This window comes from Narcine bancroftii, chromosome 14, assembly GCF_036971445.1.
Source record: "Narcine bancroftii isolate sNarBan1 chromosome 14, sNarBan1.hap1, whole genome shotgun sequence".
NCBI lineage: Eukaryota > Metazoa > Chordata > Chondrichthyes > Torpediniformes > Narcinidae > Narcine > Narcine bancroftii.
In genome coordinates this window covers 46,725,176-46,749,779 of record NC_091482.1, presented here as the reverse complement: position 1 = coordinate 46,749,779, position 24,604 = coordinate 46,725,176, and the positions used below count along the sequence as shown (strand labels likewise).

At 37.9% G+C, this 24,604-nt stretch overlaps 1 protein-coding gene across 7 annotated transcripts in view; it reads right to left on the bottom strand.

The window, feature by feature from the left end:
• Nucleotides 1–725: 725 nt before the first annotated feature.
• The window catches only part of rnf111 (ring finger protein 111), a 94,415-nt gene continuing 70,536 nt past the window's right edge, over nt 726–24,604 (bottom strand). For 3 of the 7 annotated variants that reach the window (XM_069911965.1, XM_069911964.1, XM_069911966.1), the window contains 12 exons: nt 19,378–19,541; nt 14,839–15,012; nt 11,893–12,197; nt 10,129–10,375; nt 8,572–8,893; nt 5,467–5,592; nt 3,916–4,048; nt 3,002–3,082; nt 2,806–2,901; nt 2,528–2,649; nt 1,746–1,855; nt 726–1,331 (listed from right to left, as the gene is read on the bottom strand). In XM_069911965.1, the coding sequence (XP_069768066.1) occupies nt 1,315–1,331; nt 1,746–1,855; nt 2,528–2,649; nt 2,806–2,901; nt 3,002–3,082; nt 3,916–4,048; nt 5,467–5,592; nt 8,572–8,893; nt 10,129–10,375; nt 11,893–12,197; nt 14,839–15,012; nt 19,378–19,541 (1,897 nt within the window). In that variant the 3' untranslated portion in view covers nt 726–1,314. Of the gene's footprint in view, nt 1,856–2,527; nt 2,650–2,805; nt 2,902–3,001; nt 3,083–3,915; nt 4,049–5,466; nt 5,593–8,571; nt 8,894–10,128; nt 10,376–11,892; nt 12,198–14,838; nt 15,013–19,377; nt 19,542–24,604 lie in introns of all 7 variants that reach the window. The other 4 variants (XM_069911969.1, XM_069911971.1, XM_069911967.1 and 1 more) reach the window with 4 other exon arrangements.

Sequence of the window (24,604 nt, the reverse complement as noted above, 5' to 3'; positions counted from 1 at the left end):
ATTCTTTAAGGATGCTTCTTGGTAGAAGGCTGACTGGTACCATTGAAAGCACCCACAAAACAATGGCAACTGCTCACACAAATGCAAAAGCCACATCCTGGTTGGGTGAAATTGATACTAAAGCATTCTAAAGACTGATTAATTTCCATGCTATCAATAAGAACAAAGATTTCATTATCATCTTGATACATTTGTCAGATGGTTGAATCATTAATTAAAAAAATGCACACACAAAGCACATCTTTGTGCTCTTTTATCTCATGTAATTTTATTTTGGTTTACACTGGCTGTTATATTTGCCACACCATCATGGCCTTGATGTTATGTTACAGGAATACAATGGCTTAACCCATGACTCGGAAATCCCTTAGCTCATCATCTTCGTAAGGTCGTTTATCTAGTTTTGAGCAATTAATAACCTTCATTAAAACCGAGAACATAATCTTGGTGTGCGTTTTAATATTCATCCAGTTGAATTTCAAAGCCTGTGGTGTTTGTGATGTATCGGTTTCCACATCAGATAACGCAGCCACAATTTGGTGCTTTAAAATGGTAGATGCCTGATCACACGACCTGAAGGTCTGATGCATACAAATTCTGTCACTGTACAAAATTACATTCACAGTAAATGTTCTCTTTGTAGCCATGAAAAGTGATGCATTTGGTCCAAACAGAATAAATATCTATTGTGTAGAGTACTGATGCAGAAGAAACACAAACACACGTGGAGTTAACTATCTTTATTAACTTTAAAACTAAGTCATCCTGAAAAATGCATCCAGGGACCTTTACAAATCTGTGAATGCATGGATACCTGCCATTAGTACTGCATTCCAACTATTCACCTGAATCTTTAACAGCCATAATTCTGCAATCTGCTTTTCAAATTCATTACCTAGATGTGCTCATTGATGACTTCTTCTGGATCCTTGTTCTACCATCCGACTAGCTCACCATTACAAATCATCAGATGTGCAAGTATACGCAATACAGCTAATTTACTTTAGTGTTCATTAGAGCTGTTTAATGGCAGCCAAACAGCTAAAATTGTAAAGAAAAAGGAAACCAAACAAATCAGAGTGAATGAAAACAATGAAATCACATTTGTGAGCCTGTTAGTCTCATAGAATATTGACATTCTTAAAAATACATTTATCACTGTGCCAAACAAGAATGATTTTTTTTATTAAAAACCTAAAGAGTTTATATGGTTGGATACATATTTCTTGCAATGGCAATTGGTTGGGATCAGATCCCACCAATTGATTGTTTGCTGTCTGATGAATTTCTACCGAACAGCAGTCGTTTTCCTAATCACGGAATGTCTTGATCTATATACACAATCGAGTATAAATGTTTAAATTAATGTCCAGGGTTAATGACTGATGACGCATTCTATTCCAGTAAAGCAAGGCATCCTGAAAATGACTTTGTTTCTATCTAGAGCAGCTAATCTTGCCTGCAAGTCTGAGGACACAAAGCCCATTATGTGCAAAGAAATGCAATCCAAGGAACCCTGCAAATTAAAATGACTCGGAAAAACATAAAAAGCCACATTTAAAAAAAAAGCTTCATAAATACATTAAAATTTAAACTCTATACTGAAATATCATTGTGGGTCTAGCATAAATTGTACTATGTGGCTTAGCCGCACTCTAGGTTCCATGCTTTTGAATGTGCACAGGTTATTCATGCCATCTTTGGTCGACTGCAGTACTGGGGAGAGTTCACGAGATGTCAACTACCTGCAGACAGCTGAGCCTCAATGTCCACTCGGCAGATGGGACATTTCTTGTTGGTGGCCAGCCACTGGTCTACGCACACTTGATGAAAGAGGTGCATGCAAGGTAGACGTCTACAGAAAGCAAGGAGGGGGGGGGGAAAGAAAAAAAAATTAGATAAATTGTATCATCATTAGAAATACCCTGAATCAAATCTACATTCCAAGTTTATTAGTTTGCTCATTTAAGATGCATCTAAATAAGCAACTTTTAATATGGGATTCATGTCGAAGAGTTTTCAGTGAACCTGCCGCAGATTGAAGAATTGTCTGAATCATTTCCAAAAACGAGGATTGCCATTAGGATATTTTTGGGAATGAATATGGATCTTAAGAAGTCGTGAGATGGAGTAAATAATGTGCAAGTGATAATAAAATAAAGGTGCATTATTCAAATTGGTTTCTAATAATTTTCCCAGGAGTGAGAATGAAACAAGATAAATTTAAGCAAAAAGAAAAAAAAATCTTGATCCCCCCTCCCCCATCATAGTTCTGATTCAGCACCTACCAGCACCAAACTCCCTTAAAAACAAGGTTCTGAGATGTCCTAGTTTATCAGATTTATCATAAATATATTTTTCATTTCAAACATCTAAAATAGTTGCATATCAAGAAATTTGATCATTAGTGCAGTACTACTAAAAGTCCAATTTGGACAATTGCTCATCAACTGGAAAAATTCTCTACAAATTCTCTCCTTGCATTTATCCAAACAAGTGAGAATTTTTAATGACAAAGCCACCTTACCTCACATCTTCTCCTTCCTCTAGAATAGACAGACAGATTGTACATTTCTCCTCTGTGTCGTCCTCTATTCCATCCTCCTCTTCCTGTTTGTACTGCAGTTTCCTCTGTAAGTCAGTTATCGCCTTGTTACCACAAATTCAAATTCGTCAGATGGTTTAGTCAAAAACAATTGCACAAATCAAATACAGAATTTCAATTTGTTTGCTCATTATTATAATTTTTATGTATATAAATAAAATTTCTATAACAAATTGAAAATATTAAACTAGTGTTTTCACCTTTTTATATTTATGTGGGTATGTGCATCTCTCAATTGTACCCTGTGAGGCACCTCGATTAACGTTACCCAGTCGTTCTTCTAAATGTAGTAAATCCTATAAAAGAAAGAATATGTTCACATGTATATTAACGCTTCAGATGCTCACATTTTAATGTATTCAAGCTACTGTATTTCCTTGTCATGGCTGTACCAACCTCGTAGGTGGCTCTGAAGCCTGGAATCCTCGAGGAAATGTAGCGAATATGAGGGTAGCCTGCCATATCTGGAGGTACGGCCTATGCCAGACAAAAAAAAATTGGTGAGATAAAACATCACAATATTTTTGAATCACCCATTTAAGGTCATATTTGCAGTATCTAAGTGTCAGCATGAAAATCTGGAGCCTATTCTGAGGTTTCACTCATGTCAGCAGTTTATATTCAAAGTGTTTATTTCAAATAGAAATTCTTGGATGTAAACAGCTGCGTGGAATGAAACAATTGTAGACTGGTGGTGGGGAGCAAACATCTGTAACCTCCAGGCCTGGATTGTCTTGGATCTAACTGCTCACTGGATGCAGGAGTTGACTGTCTTCATCTAAATGACATTAGGCCAGACCGAGTGAGGGTAGTCTTCACTGAGACCCTTCTTCAGAATGCTCTGACAGCTTGATTTTTGTAAAGGCATGCAAAACCCCCCCAAAAGTCATGATATTAATCCATCCATGAGGAATAGAGCAACAGGATAAAAAAAAACCTTTCATGGGGCTGACACCATCTGACATAAAATAGTAAATGTTTTGAAAAATTTCTGAACATGACACCGGACTGAATTTGATAGGTTCCAGTGAAACAACTAGCTCCCTTAAACCTCATGACACAAATTAGAAAGCAGAGTGATTTTCGCTATGGCACCATACAAGCCCAACACTTTTTAGAAATGTTTACCAAAATTTTACAACACAAAACCTAGAATCAACAATCTATCATTGCAAATTCTATGAAGGTGAATTTAACAAAGATGTTTTTAAAATTTTTGCACTGAAGTGACTTGAAAAGACATTTGTCATGACTTAGGATTACATGTCCAATTGTTTTAAAATGGAATCATCATCCATTAATTTGCTCACCATAAACGGTAAAGCTCCAATTGGGAAATGATGTAGTCGAGGTGGTGGAGGTGGGTGGTAATGAGCCAAGTGAGGATGCAGGTGACTTGGTGGATATGGTGCTGCTGTCACCCCTGGTTCAATACCTAGATCCCTGTAACAGTTCCAACAAAAGTTTATTAGTTCTTTACTCATTGCTGGAGCTACATTATTTTGAAGATTCTACAATTATTCATAAGTTTTAAAAAAAATCTACACAATAGTTAGCAAGAATGTGAGGTGTTGCATTTTTGAAGGACAAACCAAGAAAAGACATTCATGGTAAATGGTAGGGCACCGAGGAGTGTGTAGAACAGAGGGATCTGGGAATATAGATTCACATTTCCCTGAAAGTGGTGTGACAGGTTGATAGGGTTGGAAAGAGAGCTTTTAGCATTTTTGGCCTTAATAAATCAAAGTTGTGGGTATAGGAGCTGGGATGTTATGGTAAAGTTGTATTAGACACTGGTGAGGTCAAATTTCGAGCCTTGTGTGCCGTTTTGGTCACCTAAGTACAGGAAAGATATCAATACCTTTGAAAGAGCGCAGAGAAGATTTACTAGAATGTGCCGAGACTTCAGGAACTGAATTACAGGGAAAGGTTAAACAGATTATTCCCTGGAGTGTAGAAGAATGAAGGGAGATTTTATAGAGGGTTTTAAAATTATGAGGAGGGGGGGGGGGGTAGAAAATAGACAAAGTAAATGTAGCTGTACTTTTCCTCTGAAGGTAGATGAGATACAAACTAGAGGACATGGGTTAAGGTGAAAGGGGCAAAGTTTAAGTAGAACATTCGGGGGAACTTCTTCACACAGAGACTGATGGGAGCATGGAAAAGCTGCCATCTGAAGTGGTGAACGCAGGCTCAATTTTAACATTTAAGAATTTAGACAGGTATATGGACAGGAGGGCTATGGAGGGCTATGGACTTGGTGCAGGTCAGTGGGGGTAGGCATAAAAAAATAGTTCAGCACAGACTAGATAAGGGCCTGTTTTTGTTCTGTAATGTTCTATGGTTCTAAATCAGAAACTAATGGAGGAAGCCAATAGTTCTCATGACTAGAATCACCTGACTGTGACCAGAAACCTGCAAGAATGATTCAAATTCTGTGGTTACCACTTGGAATAAGCTGCAATTTGATCTCATTTTTGAGTAGATTTCAATCCATCAATGTGCATAAGGTTATCAAATTAAAGTCACATGCAGAACAAATAATTTTCTGCTACAATGACAAATAATTTATTGTATTTCTCCGCATATAACATTCAGCAGTTGTTTTTATGAGCAGCTATTTATAATGCAAACAGAAAAGTCTGGCAAAACACATCCAGGTTAATATCTTGGGATAAGAATCTTTATCTCTGAGGGCAAATGATTATTTTTGCTTCTAAATTTACTCATGGTAAAAGTTAATAATCTTCAATAAATTTACAAATTACCCCAAACTTGATGTTTTGTGAGCCCCAGCCATTTAGAAACAATAGCATTAAATGGTTGCAGAAATAAATTGAAGAGAAGAATTCTCCACTGACCATGTTGGCCTCTCTGGTGGCTGTCGAGGATGCGAGGACATTGTCTGAGGAACATGAATGTGATGCCCGTGGCCATAATTAGGATGCATACGATGCGGATGTGGAGGCGGCCGCTCATGTGCTCGACTGGGGAGCAAACAACACAATAGCTTATTAAAAACCTTGTTAATAACTAATCAACATCAACTCTGGTCAATGAGGATACAAAGCCTGCAGCTTCAGGACTATGTAATATTTCCTTAATACATAATTACACAGGATAACAAAACATTATTAAAAATATCTTAGGAGGGTTGTCTTTATATGGATTTAAAAGTAACATTTTTCTGTTAATTTTGCAGTTCTTTACAACTTTCAATCACAAAGGGTTTGAGTGAAATTAGCAAAGAACATCATTTAGAAATATTTCAAGTTCCCTTCATGCATTTACACAATAAAATCAAAATGCCATCTGATTTGACCACATCAAGAGTGTCTGCAACTTAAAAGCTTGCCAGTTTCTGCACACCTATTGACACCTGAGTTTACTAAAAACAATTGAAACAAGTTCTAGATACTGGTGCAACTAATATAGCTAAAATAATTAATGAAGAGGTCAAGCCTTAAACATCTGTTATGTATTTTTATCTCTGCTACCTAAAGGACACTGACCTGCTGAGTTTCTCCCGCATTGTGTTTTTACTTCAACCACGGTGTCTGCAGACTTTCGTGTTTTTCTTCCAACTAATACAGGTAATGTCTCAAAATTATCCCAAGTCAATCCTGACCTCTGCTGCTGTGTAAATGGAGTTCTCATTTACTTTGCCACAAGGTTGCTCTTGTTTCCTACCACTGCCCCAAGTGTTTATGTGAGTGGTAGTATCTGAATGTGAAGAGAATATATTGGGAATAATGTAGGATTAGTGTAAATGGACATCTGATGGTCAGTGTGAACTCTGTGAGCCAAAGGGCCTGTTTCGGTGCTTAATGTGTTCATGTCAACCATAAAAATGTAAAGCTGAGATTTACTTCAGCCAGTAAAGATTGGTGGGATAGGCTTAAATGCCAACATTTTGAATCATTCATTGAAATTGTTTTCTGCAAAAAGATGAATTGGTTCAAAATTTAATAATCTGTTGTGGATATTGCTGGCCATTTGTAAAGCTTGCCATTAGATGGAGGTGGCCAGGAATTAATTACTGCTGCAAATGGCAGATAGCAGCAGCAAAAGGGAAGTGTCACAGAATGCTGAAATCTTTAGCATGGCTAGATTTAATCAATCATCCTTCCAGCAGCTTAAATTACTGTTGGAGTCATTTATTTTTTTGATCTCCAGTGTACCATACAGTTATTACAAATGCAGATATTCTCAATAGCTGCTCAGAGAACAACATCAACGGTGGGTATATATTCAGTCCTATTAAAATTTGCAATTCTAGAAAATGTTGTTAGCTTTTCTGATGTTGGAATAAAGACAGAGACGGTGCTAAATTTAATCATATTTCGTGCTGAGTGTCTACATTTTTAATCTTGGATGGTGACTGTTTGAATTTAAAATGGTGAAAATAAATGTAAAAGCACAAGTAAATAAAGTTGAGTAGCATGAACTTACTTAGAAAGGTGACAAAAATACAAATGAGATAAACTATCTTTACCCTTTGAAGAGATGTACGAGAATTTGCTAGCATTTGGGATTGACAGAGTATATAGAGATGTTATTGGGAGATAAATTGGGAAAGGTTTGTTAGAGTAGGTCAGATACAAACACTTTAAAACAGATCTTATTTGAAATACTGGAGACACAAGGCACTTTCAGGTGGCCAATTGCCCCGCATGTAAAGCTACATGTTTAGGCAATGTGCGGCTGTTTTGAGGCTACCTGAATGTGCAGGAGGCGCTCTTGAGGCGAGCTACGTTACCCTCCTCCGAGAGGGATAATCAGCTCAGCGGCTCCCCCAGCCACCTGAATGCAGCTGGCTGAAAGCGGATGTTAAAGGGTCAGGCTGTTGATCACATCTGACACTGGGCAGGAGCCAGAGTATGCTCAGAGCCACGTCCTGTGCAGCTGTGTCCTTCAAGTGGCCAGCGTTACGCATTAAACGCTGCCAACTGAACGGCAATTTAAAGGGCCGCTTCTGCTTCTTCAGGCGCATTCTTAGCATGGAATGCACCTGAAAAAGCCTGTTGTGGCTTCTCACACCTTTTTGCAAGAGCTTTGAAGAGGGCTCAAGAGCCGTCACTAATGGATTATTGTTTATCAAGGCAACAGATGAAAGAGCAGGCTGGAGCAGCTGCTGTCTGAAAGGAGAATTTGCTGTCGTAAGAGGGTCATGTGGTTTTGTCAACGGGCTTTCTCTCAGTGTGTGTGTAAGAGAGAGAGAGAGAGAGAGAGAGAGAGAGAGAAAAAAGAAGAGATCACTTGACACTTGAAGTTGCTGGGACTGAAACAGGACAAGCTGGCAAGCTTTTGGAAGACAGCCTGGTCAAGGCCCTTGTGGTTCATGCAAGGAGAGGACTGGCTGTCTAATGCTTCACTTGGAATAATAGAAACAAAAAGGAACTCTGTGGTGAACTCTGTGGTGACCTGAAAAAAAGAGGTCATCATCTGCAGAACCCTGAGGGGGAAAGTTTTGTCACGAAGACACTGGAGTGGCTGATGGAAGTACATCAGTTGTGGATGTCCTGGAACAACTCAGCTCTCTCTGAAAACCAACAAGAACCTTCCTGAGAGGTAACCATTTACCTTTGAACCACCAAAGCTTGGTGAACTTTATAAATGTTAAATTCTGTGCACAGTATAAGAATTGTCTGCAACCAGTGAACTTGGAGGAATGAGAAGTGAGATTGGACCATGAACCAAAGAACCTTTCTGAACTTACACACACATGCGCTTAGAATTAGAAGGGGGTTAAGTTAAGTTAATAATAGATAAGTTAAAGTGTGATTCTGTTTTCATGTTTAAGGATAATTAAAAGCAACTATTGTTTAAGTAACCATTTGTCTTGATGAATATCTATTGCTACTGGGTTTATGGGTCATTTGGGCTCGTAACAGGGACCTTAAATGCCTAATTTTATGATGAAAAATATTGGTGTCACAGCGAACTATGAGAAACATTCAACTTACGTTGGGTGCTGCATCATTCTTCTTCGTTGTGCCTCCATTCTCTGAAGCATTTCATGATGGTGTAGTCGCTGAGAAGAAGGAGGAGCAGCGGGGATATGGTGGGGCATTGTTGCTGCCGTCGCAGGAAGGTGCGGAGGTGGTGGAGGTGCCGACGGTACAGGATGAGTTGAGGGATGAGAGGGAAGCTGTGGGTGGAAAGGGTGCACTGGGTGTGGAATGGCGTACTCTGGTTGGGGAGGAGGCGGTGGTGGAACGGGAGGATTTCCATGTGCATGCGGGCACGTGGGAGCTTGATGGTGCAATGCTCTTGGCAATGGGGCATCTGGAAAGAAGCAATAAATATTAGAATTGGCAGCTAATATACAGCATCTAAATTGGGAAAAAAAAGCAGAATTTCCAAAACTTCACTGGATAGAATGGTCATGCAAAGAGATTTCATAAAACTTGTTTCAGGATTGGTGACTGTCCTAATTCTCTCATCCTTTTAAAAGAACAGGTTCTATCGATGCTGAAAATTATCATCTTGCATTCATTTGGTCATTTATCATGCATTAGCCCAGAGAATATTTTTTCATGGATCATCTAACTATAAAATGCATTCGTGTTAAATTACCTTTGCCTGCTCCAGGAGAGTGATATTGATTCTGGAGCACGGAGCTATTTCAGGCACACAATGTCAGCGCATAAAAACAGACAGGCAGGTAAAAATTACCACCGTTTAATACAGACTGCCACCCTCTTGACAAGAGTTCATTTCCTTACAGAAACCATTTTGTGTCTCTTCCAACAAAATTGAAAACTAATGGTGCAAAAAGCATAAAAAAAAGGAATTCTAATGTGGAATCATACTTTCTTTTTTGAAAAAAAAAGGAACCTTCCAGAGATGCAAAACTAGTTGTTAACTCATTGCAGCAGTCAATCCTTCTTGTCTCCTCGAAGTCGGCCAAGGAGAGGCTTCGTTTTTTTTGTGGTAGGAAGCAAGCTGAAGGGCCTGAATTGTGCTGTCATGTTCTATATGGGTACAGATTTACATACATTCTGAATGACTAATTTTTGCCATACGTGTGTAAGAAGTGGTTTTTATTATTAAGGTAAACAGACCAAAAAAAATCAATCTATTCTTCAGATATGAAAGATCCTGGAAACATCAGATGCAACTTTAAAGAAACCAGCCACATTCTTATGATGGGATGTCAGCCAGAAATGTGAACATTGTTTTTCTTTCTCTGCAGAAGCTGCTTGACCTGAAGTGTATTTCCAGCATTTCCTATTTTAATCTCAAAACCATTTTCTAACTTTGAAGACAATAGATACTACTGCTGTTGGTCATCTTACAAATACTGTTGCAGGGTAAATTTAACCCATTATAATTATTGCAAAGAGAAATGCCAAATCATTTAAATAAAAACAAAAATTTCAAACTGTGCATACAACGAATTTTTATCATGACTGGATTTATGGATAAAGGGTAATTTTCCCCTCCTTTGACGGCTTAAAGTAACAACCACAAACAGCAAGATGATACTGAAAAAAGAACCCATAAAAACTAAGGCTTACAGGTAGGATGCATATAATGTCGACAAGAAGTAAGCGGAGGCTGCGGTTGACCTTGAGCCTGTCCTACCATCCCGGAACTATAACCTTCAACAGCCACAGGCTGGCTTGTTCCAGCTGCTGCTTGTGCTCCATAGACTGCAGTTCTCGAGGAATTTCCAGGACAGCAAGGATCAAATGCAGAAGTACTATGAAAGCTCCCACTTCCATGGCTTCTAACAGCACTGCTACTTAAATCAACAGGCACAGTCTGTTTTTGAGAAAAAACATACAATTAGAGCTAATTACAGAAGCATCAAATCATGTAACATATATTCGATCATTTCTTTAGTTAAGCGTGTTCATTTTCCAGTGCTTCCAGCTCTCTAGTAAGTATAGCCCCAGGCACTGGGAAACCAACAATTGACAAAAGTGAAAACATTAGCTTTCTGCCCTCTTCTCCTTCAAATAAAACTTTAAATGTGCAAATCAGACTGGCTATCCTGATACAAACCACATCAATCTGAATATTTCCTTAACAATATGCCCTGATGACATTTATTCATCTCATGTTTCCTCAATTAATCTCTTCTTGGAGAGTTATACCAGAACGACTAGACTTCTGGCAGAATTTCTAAAATGCAAGCGTCTTTGACAATAATTCAGGCAGAACTCAATGTCCTGGAAAGTATACGAGGAGAGATTTCTCCAGAGAACAATGCCAACTGTTCCAGCTTTTTCAGTTTGATTTTTCATCTCCCCCGCTCCCCACCTCCACCACAATTGGTGTTCATATTTATTGGACTCCTTCTCTTTCCCTTCCCCCCCCCCAACACCACCATTTTATTCAGATGCCTGCCTACATTTTGCTCAAACCTTATCTTCATCGTTGCCACATAAAGTGCGCTGTTTGACCTGCTGAATTTCTCCAGCATTATGTTCTACTTCAATCACGGCAGCTACAGACATTCTGTTGACGTCATGGTTGAAGTAAAAACACAAAATTCTGGAGAAGCTCAGCAGGTCAAACAGTGTCCCTTTCTCTAGCAACAATGAAGATACAGAACTGACATTTCAGGCTTGAGCCCTTCATCAAGATATTATCAAAGATGCAGACTTTCATCTTTTACTCCTCATTACAACACATCTATTTTATTTATAACTATTTCACCTTGTAACATATCAATTTAACTTCTTATCCCCTCTACTTCTTCTCCAAATGTTCCATTCATTTGATTTTCTTTTGTACTGTTCTCCCACGAGTCTCATTTTAATGCTATTAATTCTTCCACGAGACTGTTCCCTTTGCTTTATCCTTGTTACTTTATGAGGGCATTTCATACTGAAAATATTTCAGTCACCTTTTATTCTGCTCAATGGATACATAATAACATTTATATTGTTTCATGCAGCTTCTAAGCAGGTGTAAGAGCTCAAATAGAGTAGCTATTTTTAAAAGAAAACAAATTATTGGAATTATAATTGCAGAAGAATTAAGCCTATGCTTCTCTCTAACATATTTTAATTACATATGGGTATGATAGTTTTAAAACAGAATATTATTGCATAACTATATTTTCAAATTATAATTACAAATAAACTTTCCACATTTTTTAACTTACTTTATTTTTTAGGCTGTTCTCTTCAATATAAATCAGTTGCATGATAAATTGCATATTTTTATGTCTTCAAAACAATATTCCAATTAGCAGCATCTCAGATAAATCAACTATTCTCATGTTCGATTTTCTTTTTGTTTTAAGAAAAAAATGATAACAGGATACAAACCTGATACAGGCCACCTGCATTTCCATTAGCTCCACAAGGAGCGGGCACTACAGCAGGTCTCTCCAGAGGGCAGTTTGATTCAGGAAACGAAGGCATTGCTGGTGGCACTGTAGAGTGGGCACCAGGGTGGTGCTGAAATTGGTGGCTATGTTGATGAAGACAACTTGGATGAGGGTGGCCTAATGAGTTGTGTCCTTGCAAAGATCCGCCACATGGAGAATGCTGAGGGCAGCAGGATGGAAGCCTTGGCATTGCCCCAGGACCAGCTTCTGGCACTGTACTTAACCCAACTCTCCGGACATCGTCTTTGAGGAAAAGCAACAAAGATCAAACTCTAGACTCTGTTTTGCACTTTATGTTATAAAAGTCATTCTAGCAGCACGAGTGGCAGAGCTCCATCACTTTCCATTATAGACTTATTTCTGCCACAGATCAAAATTACAATTGAAAACTAAAATTTACCACTAATAAAGGGGGTTATCTTAAAAACAAAAAACGTGGTCGAGTTATTCGCATGTACAGAGTGAGAGCAAAGACAATATTTACACAATTTTCTAAAATCTGTATTCCTTCATATCACAATAAGAGATGCGCTTGGCACTAGGAGAAAATAACATTTATCATATATTTTGGTGTACAAGTCAACCCCCATTTTTCATCCTAATTTTATGGGTTTTATGGTATGTCCAGTTGACCCCCATTCTTTGGGCCGTCCGGGCCTCCCAGGAACACCCCAAAAATTTTAAAACACCCCAATCACCAGTAACAAAGCTGTAAATTAAGTTTAAAAAAAAACCCTTGGTCCACTGGGCAGGAGCAGCGAAGGCCCAAGGAGCTGAAAGAGCAACATCGTGCTCCCGGCGGGAGCAGAAAACTAGGCCTACCAGACAGCAATGGTGATAGCCCACAGAGCTGAAGCGGCAACATCGTACTCCAAGCAGGAGCAGCCACCTGGGCCTACCAGGCAGCAGCGGCAACGACCCATGGAGCTGGAGCACTGATATCAGCTCTGCCTATCAGGCAGGAATGGCTAGTGAGCTCAGGGTCCCAGGTAGGGACGGTTATGGTGGAGCCCAGTGGAGTGGATATGTTGGGGAGCAGCGGCGCCAGCAGTGGAGAGGTGCTTCCAGCATCAACTGAATTGACATCGATCTGGATTGTTTTCGGTGAATTTAAGGTCTCAAAAGTATATCTGGTGTACAAGTCGACCCCCTCCCCCCCCCACTTTGAGAAATTTTTTAGGGTTTCACGACTCAACTTGTACGCCAAAATATACAGTATTTACCCAAGTACTTGCCCTTTTCAAAAAAAGGGCCTGCAGACTTCAAGTCTCATCAACCAGCTGCAGGGTGTGGAAACAAATCACTGATACACAATTTGGCTTTTTCCACCCACCTGATCTCATCCCATTATTTGAGTATCTTTCACTTCAAACTCCCCTTGCACAGCCCATATTCCCCAAGGGAAATGGTTTACACTGCAAGCAATTTTCTGAAATCACATTCAAACCTCGTTTTGGAACATTCATCTCCAGTATGCACACTTGCTCTCATTGCACTCCACGTAGAAAATCAATCAGAATCACTCCACTCTTGCTCACAAATTATGCTTGGATAAGTTATACCAGTCATTTCATAAAAGTTCAATTTATTCCTTCTGTCATTTACTGTTACATCACTGTTGTTCAAGATTCTACCAACTTCACTTACAGAAAGTTGTACCCCTCCCTCAAAAAAGCAAACTATGTGGGACCTGCTTAATTGCTCAAATAATTTATCCCGTTTCATGTAAAATGACACATTCATCAAATTTTCAATGCGAGGTCAAGAAAATACTCTTATTGCTGATACAATGTCCGCATTCAGCACTCCCAAGTCAGAAGCAAACAAGTTTTCTAATTCAAGACAATAAGTTGCCCTTGCTTCTCTAACCTCAACAGTCATCATTAATGTTGACATTTTAGGAAGACTCATCAATCATATCTGGTATTTTTGATGCCTACATAATCTACACAAATGGTATTTCCCCACGAACATGGAATGTTCCAACAACCACCCAGCACGCCAATCCCTTTTTCAGCATCTTGAAGACAACTGGTTGACAGGGTTCCCACTAGAACCAAAGGACAAACAAATCCTTTCAACAAATATTCAGGATGGTTGGGAATCTGAGGAAGATCCAGGATTTACACCCATCGTCAGATATTACTGGTTCCACTTTGTGCAGTTCAGGAGAGACTAGAGACTCCGTTAACTGTATAACATTCAATACTCATTTTCCTTTCTCCCTATTTGGAGGACAATTCCCTCTCCATTCTACAGGGAAGGAATCTGACTGGAGGGAAACCAAAGCATTCATCAATGAAAACTGATTAAAGAGGCTGAACAATTAATTAAAAAGCTCAAGAAGGTACAGTAAGAGCCCTAAAATCCAGACTGGATTCTCAGGCAGTACTTTTAAAATTCAAATTTAAGTAGTGGTAAAGAGATGAACAGGTAAACTTTGATAGTTTACTCATTAGCAAATACAACTTGCTTCATTTCCCAAAATGAGCAGCTGTGAAGAAAAATAAAGTCAACACTTGTAAACGATCTTTTATCACTGCAAAAGCGCATAATGCTTGAAATTATGTTAAAAATAAAAAATTTAAAAGAAAAATACAGCATACAAATTAATTTCTTTGTGATAAGAATACCTGTAGGAAGCGTGGTCACTGCTGTGCATCTGTAGCACTAACACATGCACACACGCACACAAAAGCCCGCTAAATATAAAAAGTCTGACAGAACAGATTCTCAGGTGCTCCGGATTCTTGGCATCTGAATTTTTTGGACTTTTACTATAGTGCACTTCAAATATGAACATAGCACTTGTCTGTGAAGTACAATTGGTATAACTTTCTTGGAATATGTCATTTTAGCACATGGCTCTGGTTTATGGACGTACCTACTGTGGAAGGACCAGCTGCACCCACTGCCGTCGAAGCTCCTGAAGACTGCATCACAGAGGCAGGCTGAGTGGTGGAAGGAGATGGTGTTGTACTTAAGATCTGGCCTGAGGTAGGTACATTGGTGACAGGCTGTGATCGAGCAGCAGAGGTAGTTGGCACCACTGTGGGTTCTGCGATCAAAGTACAGGCAGAAATCAAAATTCTACTGTTCTTAAATGTGAAGAATGGACCCAAAATTGGGAAAATCTCAATCTTAATTCATAAATAAACACATTCTTACAACAGGAGTATTTACTACCAGTGAAGATTGGAGTTAGGGCACAACATATGGCTCTCAGCAGTCAACTTAGCAATTAATGTATTTAAAAAGGAGAGGAACGATTTTCAATAACATTTCCTCAAAATACAGGCATTTTCTCCACAAAAAATGCTGTGCTACATGGAGTCACAAAGAAATAGTGTGTTGAAAACTAATCTAGCCATTTACTGTGGTGATCAATGTTTGATGGACAGGCAAATGGCCCAATTATCTCCACCATATGCTTCCTTTTAAAAAAAATGAGATTATTAGATATAACACCCTGAGGCACCGCTGCATTTCAATCATCTAATAATTGTGGATAGGTCACAATTTCTGAAAGGTGAGAAATAACTGAAATGGGAGCTTAGAATCTGCAAACAAAATTTTGTTTTATAATTTTAAATGACAATTTGAATCTCCATACCATAATCAAATATAAAACATCTGTTCATATATGAAGATGCACACAAAAGCTATGTTGTTCTCCATCTGCCTTAAACATTTGATCAGAATATCTAGAGTTACATTTTTGTTACATTTACATGTGTAGTTGCAGAGCTTAAATCGGTAATGGTCATCCACCATTCTCTAGGATGGACAGTAGGGTTGCAGAAATATAGAAAAACAAAAAAAAATTAAGGTTATATTGTTGTTCCTCAATCATACTGCAAAACTTGTGCTGCAATGTGGTTCAAGAACTATACTGCAGTCAGTTTGACACCAATGGCCAAATCATGAGAAAAGCTATCTACGAGTATACCACACAACAAATTCAAAACTGGGTTATATGCCAGGGATGATGCAACAATAATGTCTTCAATTAGTGAGTTATGTACAAAAAAAAATTAATCAACACTGCATTTGACACATTCTGATATGTCTCAAAAAAGGAATCCCCCCCCCCCCCAACCACTTAAAGTGGATTCATTTCTGTTTTAACCTTGAACATTACAGGCAGAAACGTCAATCTTTTGCATGCTAATTACAAGGGAAAATAAATTCCCAAAGTTTATCTATATTAGAAAAATAGATTTTATCTATATTTCACTGGAAATATAGTGAATTCAAAGTGAATTAAGTGGAAAGGGAGGGGAGGAACTATAACCAAATGATGATAAAGAACTGTTTATATTTTTTACAAATTTGCAACAGAAACGACACAATTGTCTCTCACCCTTGCGGCCATAATTGTCTGGCAATGGTGGACAAGTGTACTTCTCCAAAAAAACGAACTCAGTGGCTGATGGTGGGTGGGCAGTACTTCCATAGTGTGATTATCAACTACTTAGTGTTGAACAAACGAAGAGCCTCACAGAATATCACCACCATGGCCAGGAAAACAGCTCAGAGAATGCACAAATTTTCACCATTTCATGTCCTTTTCAAAGATGATTCCATGTGTCCCCAAAGACAAGAGAACCGAGTAACTAACAAAGCACCGAGGAAATGTTGAAGCTATTCAGATAGTTAGCACACAAAGGAGGCATTAATGCAGCAAAATATAAATCTGTCCTGCTGTTTGGGATGGTGAAAACTTTCAAGAGAAATGGTACCCAAATGGTTTGTTTCTTGCTTCTCAGACAGTGGGTCATCATCAGGCTTTAAAAAAATCTCACCAACAGCAGTGAAGATATAAGGCTCACAGAATGTAAATAATTCACCATTCTCCGTTGTCACAAAGCCAATAATAAAATCCCTTATTCCATAAAAACAATCCGACATTGCTCAAACTCAATTCAATCTATGTTAGACTGATCCTGAAGAATTACAATTTCAATACTGTAGAAAACTGTTTCATACAACAGTCAAATATAAAAATACACTCTCAAACTTTCATAGTCTTTGCCACATCAAACTTAAAATCAATGTTTTGTTGAACAACATTCTGGGTTAGTATTCTGACTGAAATAAATTTAGCAATGCATTATGGAAAAAAAAGTCCTTTTTAAATTCATGCTTTTTTTAATTAGGGTCCTTGATGAGATTTTTATTCCACCGAAAGCTACACTTTAATTTTTTCTTTCAAAGTTCCATCACTTTCTTTTACGCATGGGTGCGCAAAGGCAATAACCCTAATAACCATTTTAAATTGAGTTGATAACAAATGACTATGTTAATACAAAGCAATCTTTCCAGATTTGTAGCAGCAGTTGTATTAATTTAACCTCGAGTGAATGTCAAAAGCACGGATTTAAAAACAAAATTTAACAAAAGGCTTCGCTCCCAAACTATGGAAGGTCATCAAATTGTCATTCAGGAATGATATCTCATTTAGTTAAATACTAAATTTGGGATTTTCTCTATTTCAAAACAGAGATTCACCACATAGAATTTGCAAGGTATTTACATAATTTGCAATTTGGTTGTTCCTTCTCACATACTCGGAGAACATAGTACATTACCAATTCAAAATGCAATCGCTTTGTTACAATAAAAAGTACCTACTGTGTTTATCCATAAGAAACTCTAAAGAATAAATTCGATGGGTTTTTGTACGGCTAGTCATGTGAGGAGTACTGGCTAAAAGGTGGGATTATTCAATCCCTTTTATATTGATTTTACATTAAACTGCAATAGTTGGGGTTAGAATTTAACATCCAAAAAAGCAATATCCTTTTACTCGAAAATGTTCTGGTTAAAGTGATTAGAGCATCACCTATCAAAATTCAGGTGTGAAATACAAACTTACGAATCTCCAACTCAGTCAAACGGAAGATTTCCTTTATGTCTAGTTTAATAATATAGCTAAATGAAAGGAGAAAAAAAATTGTGTTTCTGGTTCATGTTTCATCAAAAGTCGACTCACATGAGCAAATTGAAGCTGGAATTAACAAGTTGGAAGCAACTTCTATGCTGTGCATTATTGAGACAAACAAGTCAGTAATGTTCAAGGTTACATTTTAGGTCTGCATTGAGTTTACCAGTCGTAGACAGGACTGCTACATTTGGTTACAGTGATCTTGGATTGAGGAAATTAAGACAGAATAAATGCAACAGAGAGAAAGGAATTTAAGAAGTAGAGGTTTGGATCTGGAGCTCAGGCTGCCTGATGGTTCAGAATGAAGGCTGTGTGACTGTGGTAGCTGCAGAAGTGGACATTCAGTGATTGACTCTTGTTGTGGGGGGGGGGGGGTGGGAGGGGGGAGACTCTCTTTTACTTCTTTCTTGGACTGTAAGGGATACTGGTCAATTTATACTGATGGCTATCTGTGGGGCTTTGAGTGGATTTCAGTGGCAAGCCTATCCCCCCAAGATGGAGATTCAGGAAGAGAAGGGAAGAGCCAGAGGTGGACCACATGAAGATAAAAGTAGGATGGAAATTGGCTGCAAAAATTATGAAATTTAGTTCTGCATGAATGCAGGAACTGCACCAAAAGAGTCAGAGGTACAGAATAGAAATGGACATTTGGTCTCCCAAGTCCACTCAGCCAATTAATCACCATTTACACTAATTCTGTATAATTCTCCCCATTTTGTACTCATTAAAAAATTAAGTATGATGCTTTCCCGTCAGATTCTACAACTCAGCTACATGCAAGGAGCAATTGACTGTGGATAATGAATCCACCAACCCACACATCTTTGGGGTGTGGGAGGAAACCAGAGTATCTTGGAGAAATCCATGTGGTCACAGGGAGAACAAGCAAACTCTGCTCAGCTGTGTTATTGTGTACCAGGGAAAGGAGTTGGGGGAGTAGGCTAGAGTAGAACTAATACAAAAACTGTTCCAAAATTCCCACAAAAAGTTAGGCATATGTGGGGCCCACTTGGTGTCCATATTTCTATCTTTTCATCTGGAGTAAGTGAGCCGAGTCAAAGCAGAAATTGTTTAATGACTGAGAAAATTACGAAGGTCTCTTCAAGCTACACAATGACTATTGATGGAATCACAGTTGAACATCATTTTCATTTTTAAAATAACTCCTTCCCAAGGGTAAATTGTTTTTTTCACGTCAAGTTTTGAGTAACCAATGGAAATTGGATTAAAAAAAAAATCACAAAACCAAGGACTCGTTATTTGGCCCAGATTATAATCTTCAGAAACAGTAGAACTTTACAGTCATACTTAATTTTTATGAGTGTACAAGGTAAAACTCACTACTAAAAGATCTGTGAAATGAATCCAATGTTACGAACACCAATGCAAGAATTGATTTAAAAATCGACATGCCCTTTTATCCATTTCCAATGAAATTCATGAAATCAATTAACTTCATAACCATAACACGCTTACCATCTTCATCCACAGTGAGATCGACCACCTCGGCAGTGCTTTGTCTCAATGGCTGGATAACTGTAGATATTCTGTTTCGGCTCCATTGCTCCTGAGGTCTATTCTGCGAGCTTGAACTTTGGCCCCAGTGTACCCTTGAGTGACCAACGTGTGCGGTGTAAGACCTGGAAGCGAAACAAATGTAAAATGTTAATTCGTATTTAATAATATGCATGTGATCTCCTTATTTCAGGGTAGGGGTTAGGATTCCAAGGAAAATTATGTTGTGATTTCCTGTAGCCATGTCATCTGCACATTCATCAAGAAACGAGAGGTTTAAAATAAATAAATTAAACCCCAACCTTCGCTCACGTATTCTGTACGGCAAAATTGTATTCTGCATCTGCAAATCTGGACTTGCTGAGGAAACTTAACGATAATGTTTAATGATAAGACTAGGTATAAATCACATCCAATTTTTAAAAAAGGTTTTGCAGACTGTCGACAATAATTGCAGAATTATTTTGTTTAACCAATCTTCAAATTTGGTGGAGAGCGTGGAATAGGTTAGAAAACAACCAATGCAAGAAGTGAGTAGTTACCACAGGTTCTTTTCCAAAAAATGAACGTACCAATAGTGGTCTCCATTCAAACAAGGTTGCACCTAGGATGACAACAGGATTAATCTTCACAAGTCCAAACTGTCAAGATTCGCTATACCTGTTCAGTTTAGCTTTTAAATTCAAGAAAGGTTGCAAGTCATCTACTTTTAAGGAAGAATATTTATGTCACAATTCAAGACTTTCTCCAAAAAAAAACACACACCAGATCTAAATTATATGCTTACTACCAAAATCAAATACTCAAACAACAGTCAATTGCTCTACCAATCGCCTTTTATTTTGTTCTGCTACATTGATGTAACCTCCTCAATCCCACATGATTGAACATTCCCACTGTTACTCACTCATTCCTTTTAAGCTGCACCTCAGTCAGTGCTATAACATGGGAAATGCAGCAATTTTTGAATTTTAATCGAACAAGGTATGCAGAACTGACCTCAAAATCCCACAGTTCTCCATTAGCAATACATCTAAAATCTTTCAACCAGAAACAGGAGTATCTTAAAAATCATTTTTTGTTCCTCGTTCCAGACAAGCAATTTTCTACCATTGACATTTTAACCTATTATTATTCTAATGAAACAAAGTATTCTCAATTATATAAAACATCAAAGGAACAGTCATGTTTCAACTGTACAAAAAATTGGTGAGAGCATGCATAGAACACTGTGCAATTCTGGTCACTCAGATCTTTGAAAAATATAATTAAGGTGGAAAAGGTTCAGAAAAGATCCACAAGAACATTACTTATAAGGAGAGGGTGGATAGGCTGGGACTTTTCTCCCTCGAGCATAGGAAACTGAGGTTTGTAAAATCATGAAAGGTGTGGACAAAGTCATAGTCTTTAACCCAGCTTTGGGAAATCCAAAACTCCAGGACATAGATGAAAGGCGAGAGGGGAGAAAATTCAAAAGGGATTAAAGGTGCTGCTTTTTCCACAGAGGGTGGCATGCATGGGGAATGAACTTCTAGAGAAAGTGATAAAGACAGATAGAGGAAAATATTTAAGAAGGATATGGGCCAAAACTTGGGCAGACTTGCTCAGAATGGCCAAATTAGGTGGAAAGGCCTGTTTCTGTGCTGTGAAACTCTTTAAAAACAACTATTTGATCCAAGAACTATGGAATTTTGAATTCAATTCTGCCAAGTCTAATGGACACCTTGAACTACAAAGCTCAAGTATACCGAACACTAATCTGTTATCAATGTGAATGCTTTGCGAACATTGCTGTTCACTTTCCGTAAATATTCATTATGAATTTCCTTTCACTGGATATGTTTATCTAATACCCTCTTGAATACTGTATATGTGGGCAGTCCACGTCAAACAGCTTGAAGTTCCAGATCTTCACCATTCTATCTGTAACGAAGTTCTTTAGAAGCCCTTATTGATCACCAACATATAATGATGATTATTTTAATTGCACGTTTTCTATTAAATAGGAACAGTCTCTCTCTGCACAAAAACTTGTGTTAGGTCATCTTTTAGACCTTTCACTTAAGGAGTTATTTTTTTAAATTGAGCTTTGTAACTTGAAAAAAAATCATAAGTAATATTTTAATATTCAAATGGTGCTCCCAAAAGAGGCACCATATCAGTTTGGGGTAAATTAATTAATTTAAAAATTTTATCTTGCAGGTATAACCAACACACCCCTGCCCACCCCAGTCTAAATTTTGACTTCTATCAGGGGTGGCCAATCTTTTAATTTAGACATACAACATGGTAACAGACCATTTTGGCCCACAAGTACATACTGGGGGTATAGGTTGATTGGGCGGTATGGACTCATGGGCCAAAATAGCCTGTTACCATGTTGTATGTCTAAATTAAAAGATTGGCCACCCCTGCATAAACCCAGCTTTATCATTTGGTGATATAAATTGGCACATTCTAAACTGATTTCAATGCTATTCTTGATAGGGATTTTGATTTTCTCACCATGACCCTCTCATTTTCACACCTAAATTCATTTGCTAATTATGTCTTCACTTTCCACCACATTATAATTTACTTTTCACCGCAATACTGACACCCATGTTATCCATCCTCAACTCGGTGGTGCTCGAAAAATTTGGTGCAATTTAACAAGCAAACACTGATTCTCACAATTATGAACAATATTGGTTCTGGCACCAAGCTTTATGGGATTAACTTTTCACTACCTCTCTGAAAGGCACTTGTTAATTCCTCCCCTCAGCTTTCCATTTTTAAATATCAGGGTAAGAATGATGAGAGAATGACGATGAGAGAAATACTTCCCCCCCCCCCAAAGTTATTATACCAAACTGTAATTGCCAATTTACCAATTAAAGAATTTTTTTCCCCTTCCTCATGGACCTGCCATTTTAGTCATGAACTATTTCCTTTCCTGTTTCTGGAAAATAATATTTACACAACATTTTCAACAATTTTAGCTCCCAGGGCCTCACACAGTGCTTTTAATGTGCAAGATACAAAAATTGACTGTCCCAAGTTGGAGAAAGTGACAATATTCATCATCTCTGGAAATAATCAGTCTTTCATTCTTGCATTTACCATTCAACCCAAACCTAATGATACATTCTAAAGCCTGAGCTAGGAAACGGAACTGAGAAAGGAGATAATAGAAAGGTTTATTGGACAACAGGCCATTCAATATTTCTTTCCAGTACAAACAGGCCTCCTTAACAGCAATCCCACCAATCACAGCTCATCGGTCTTTCCTTATCACCCTGCAAGTTATTCTACAAGATGACCATGCAGAAGGGTAAATTACAAAGGCAGACTCAAAAACCTGGAATCATCTCACAATAAATGTTTCTGCAGAGAAACTATTTCTACTAGTAGGGAAATTACATCCAGATGATTTGAGTTCCGAAAGATTTTTTTCTTTAAAAAAAAACACATCTAGAACTAGATTGTACATGATGTTCAAATTAATATTTCCAGATACAGGTGCTCCCCTATTACGATTGCCCGACTTACAATTTTTTCCAGTTACGATGGTTTGATCCGTACTTTCAATTTCAAATTCCGATCTATTCCTGCACTTGCAATATATGCTTTAGCATCCTCACCATCCAGCAATTAATATTAGTTCAATGCTTCAAACTTTTTTCATGCCCAGTGTTCTTTCAGCTGTGGACATTAACTGGTTTTTTTTTTAAACTAGTGTGGAATAAAGGTATTCAAAATTTAATTCTAAAAAAATGGGAGGTGCAGTGTTTTTTTTGACATGATTTTTTTTTTCTTTCTATGGGTTTGCTGGAATGAAACCCCATCGTACGTTGAGAAGCACCAGTGTACAGATATTGTCAATATCATTGGAGATGGAACAAAAATATGGAAATAGAGCCAAACTGTGACTCTAAATGAATAACAGAATAGGCTTCAAATGTTCATGAGCTACTGTGCTTTTCAGGTTTCAATAGAAAAAAGATAGAATCTTTGACCACATTAAGTGCTAATAGTTGGTGCTGGGCAGGAGAAAGGCTCCCTTCCTTACACAAATTAGACAGGCACCTGATAAATGGCAAAGGATAAAACTATTTATAAATTTCAGAACTTTAATTTCTTGCAAACTTTTAAACATGTATCCAAATGGAACAAAAAGATGGGCTGATTTCTACAGTGACTCAAGCAAAGAAATAGTTTCGGGGTGACGACAAAAATGTGGCTTTGGTATATTGGTAAACATAGGGCGACACGGTTAGCATAGTGGTTGGTGCAATGCCTTTACGGTGCCAGCGATCAGTACCATACAATTCTGCACTGTCAGAAAGGAGTTTGTACATTCTCCTTGTGTCTGCGTGGGTTTTCCCTGGGGGCTCTGGTTTCCTCCCACCATTCAAAACGTACTGAGAATGTAGGTTAGTGGGGTGTAAATTTGGCGGCACAGACTCGTAGGCTGAAATGGCCTGTTACTGTGCTATAGGTCTAAATTTTTTAAATAAAATAAAATTTTCAACTGTATAGAAATTGTACCATTAATCTTAACTTGATTTACATTAACATGACATTTCTGAAAACTGGGACATGGATGCAATTTCTGTTTTCACTTAAAGTAGCTAACTTACTTGGAAACTTCAACAAAACTTACAATGCAACATATTTATTGAATATCATTGTGGGTGAACAACCAATGCATAAAATTCATTAAACCTTCAGTTTCTGTGCAATATATAAAAGTTGATCTCACCTTGCATTACAGATTAATCAAGAATTCTGAAAAATGCTGAGCTGATTTTGAAGTTCTTCAAACTTGTGTATTTTATCATCAGATATTATTTACCTCTACAGATGGCATTTCAATTTGTCATTGCCGAGAAGATCAGACTTGCATTATTTAATTAGAAGACAAATTTAATTATTTTGAGACTGAATGCAACTCAACAACCGATATATGGGATGTTTTGAAAGCATATTTAAGAGGACAAATTATAATTTATACTTTTAAGATTAAAAAATATAGAAGAGACGTGGAAACATTGGAAAATGAAATAACCAATTTGGAAAAAGAGCTCCAAATGAGGGGTTCTGATGTTAATAAAAATAACTTGAATACACTACAAACATATAAAATGGAAAAAGTGATAACAAGAACTAAACAGAAGTATTATGAATGGGGGGGGGGGGGGAAGAG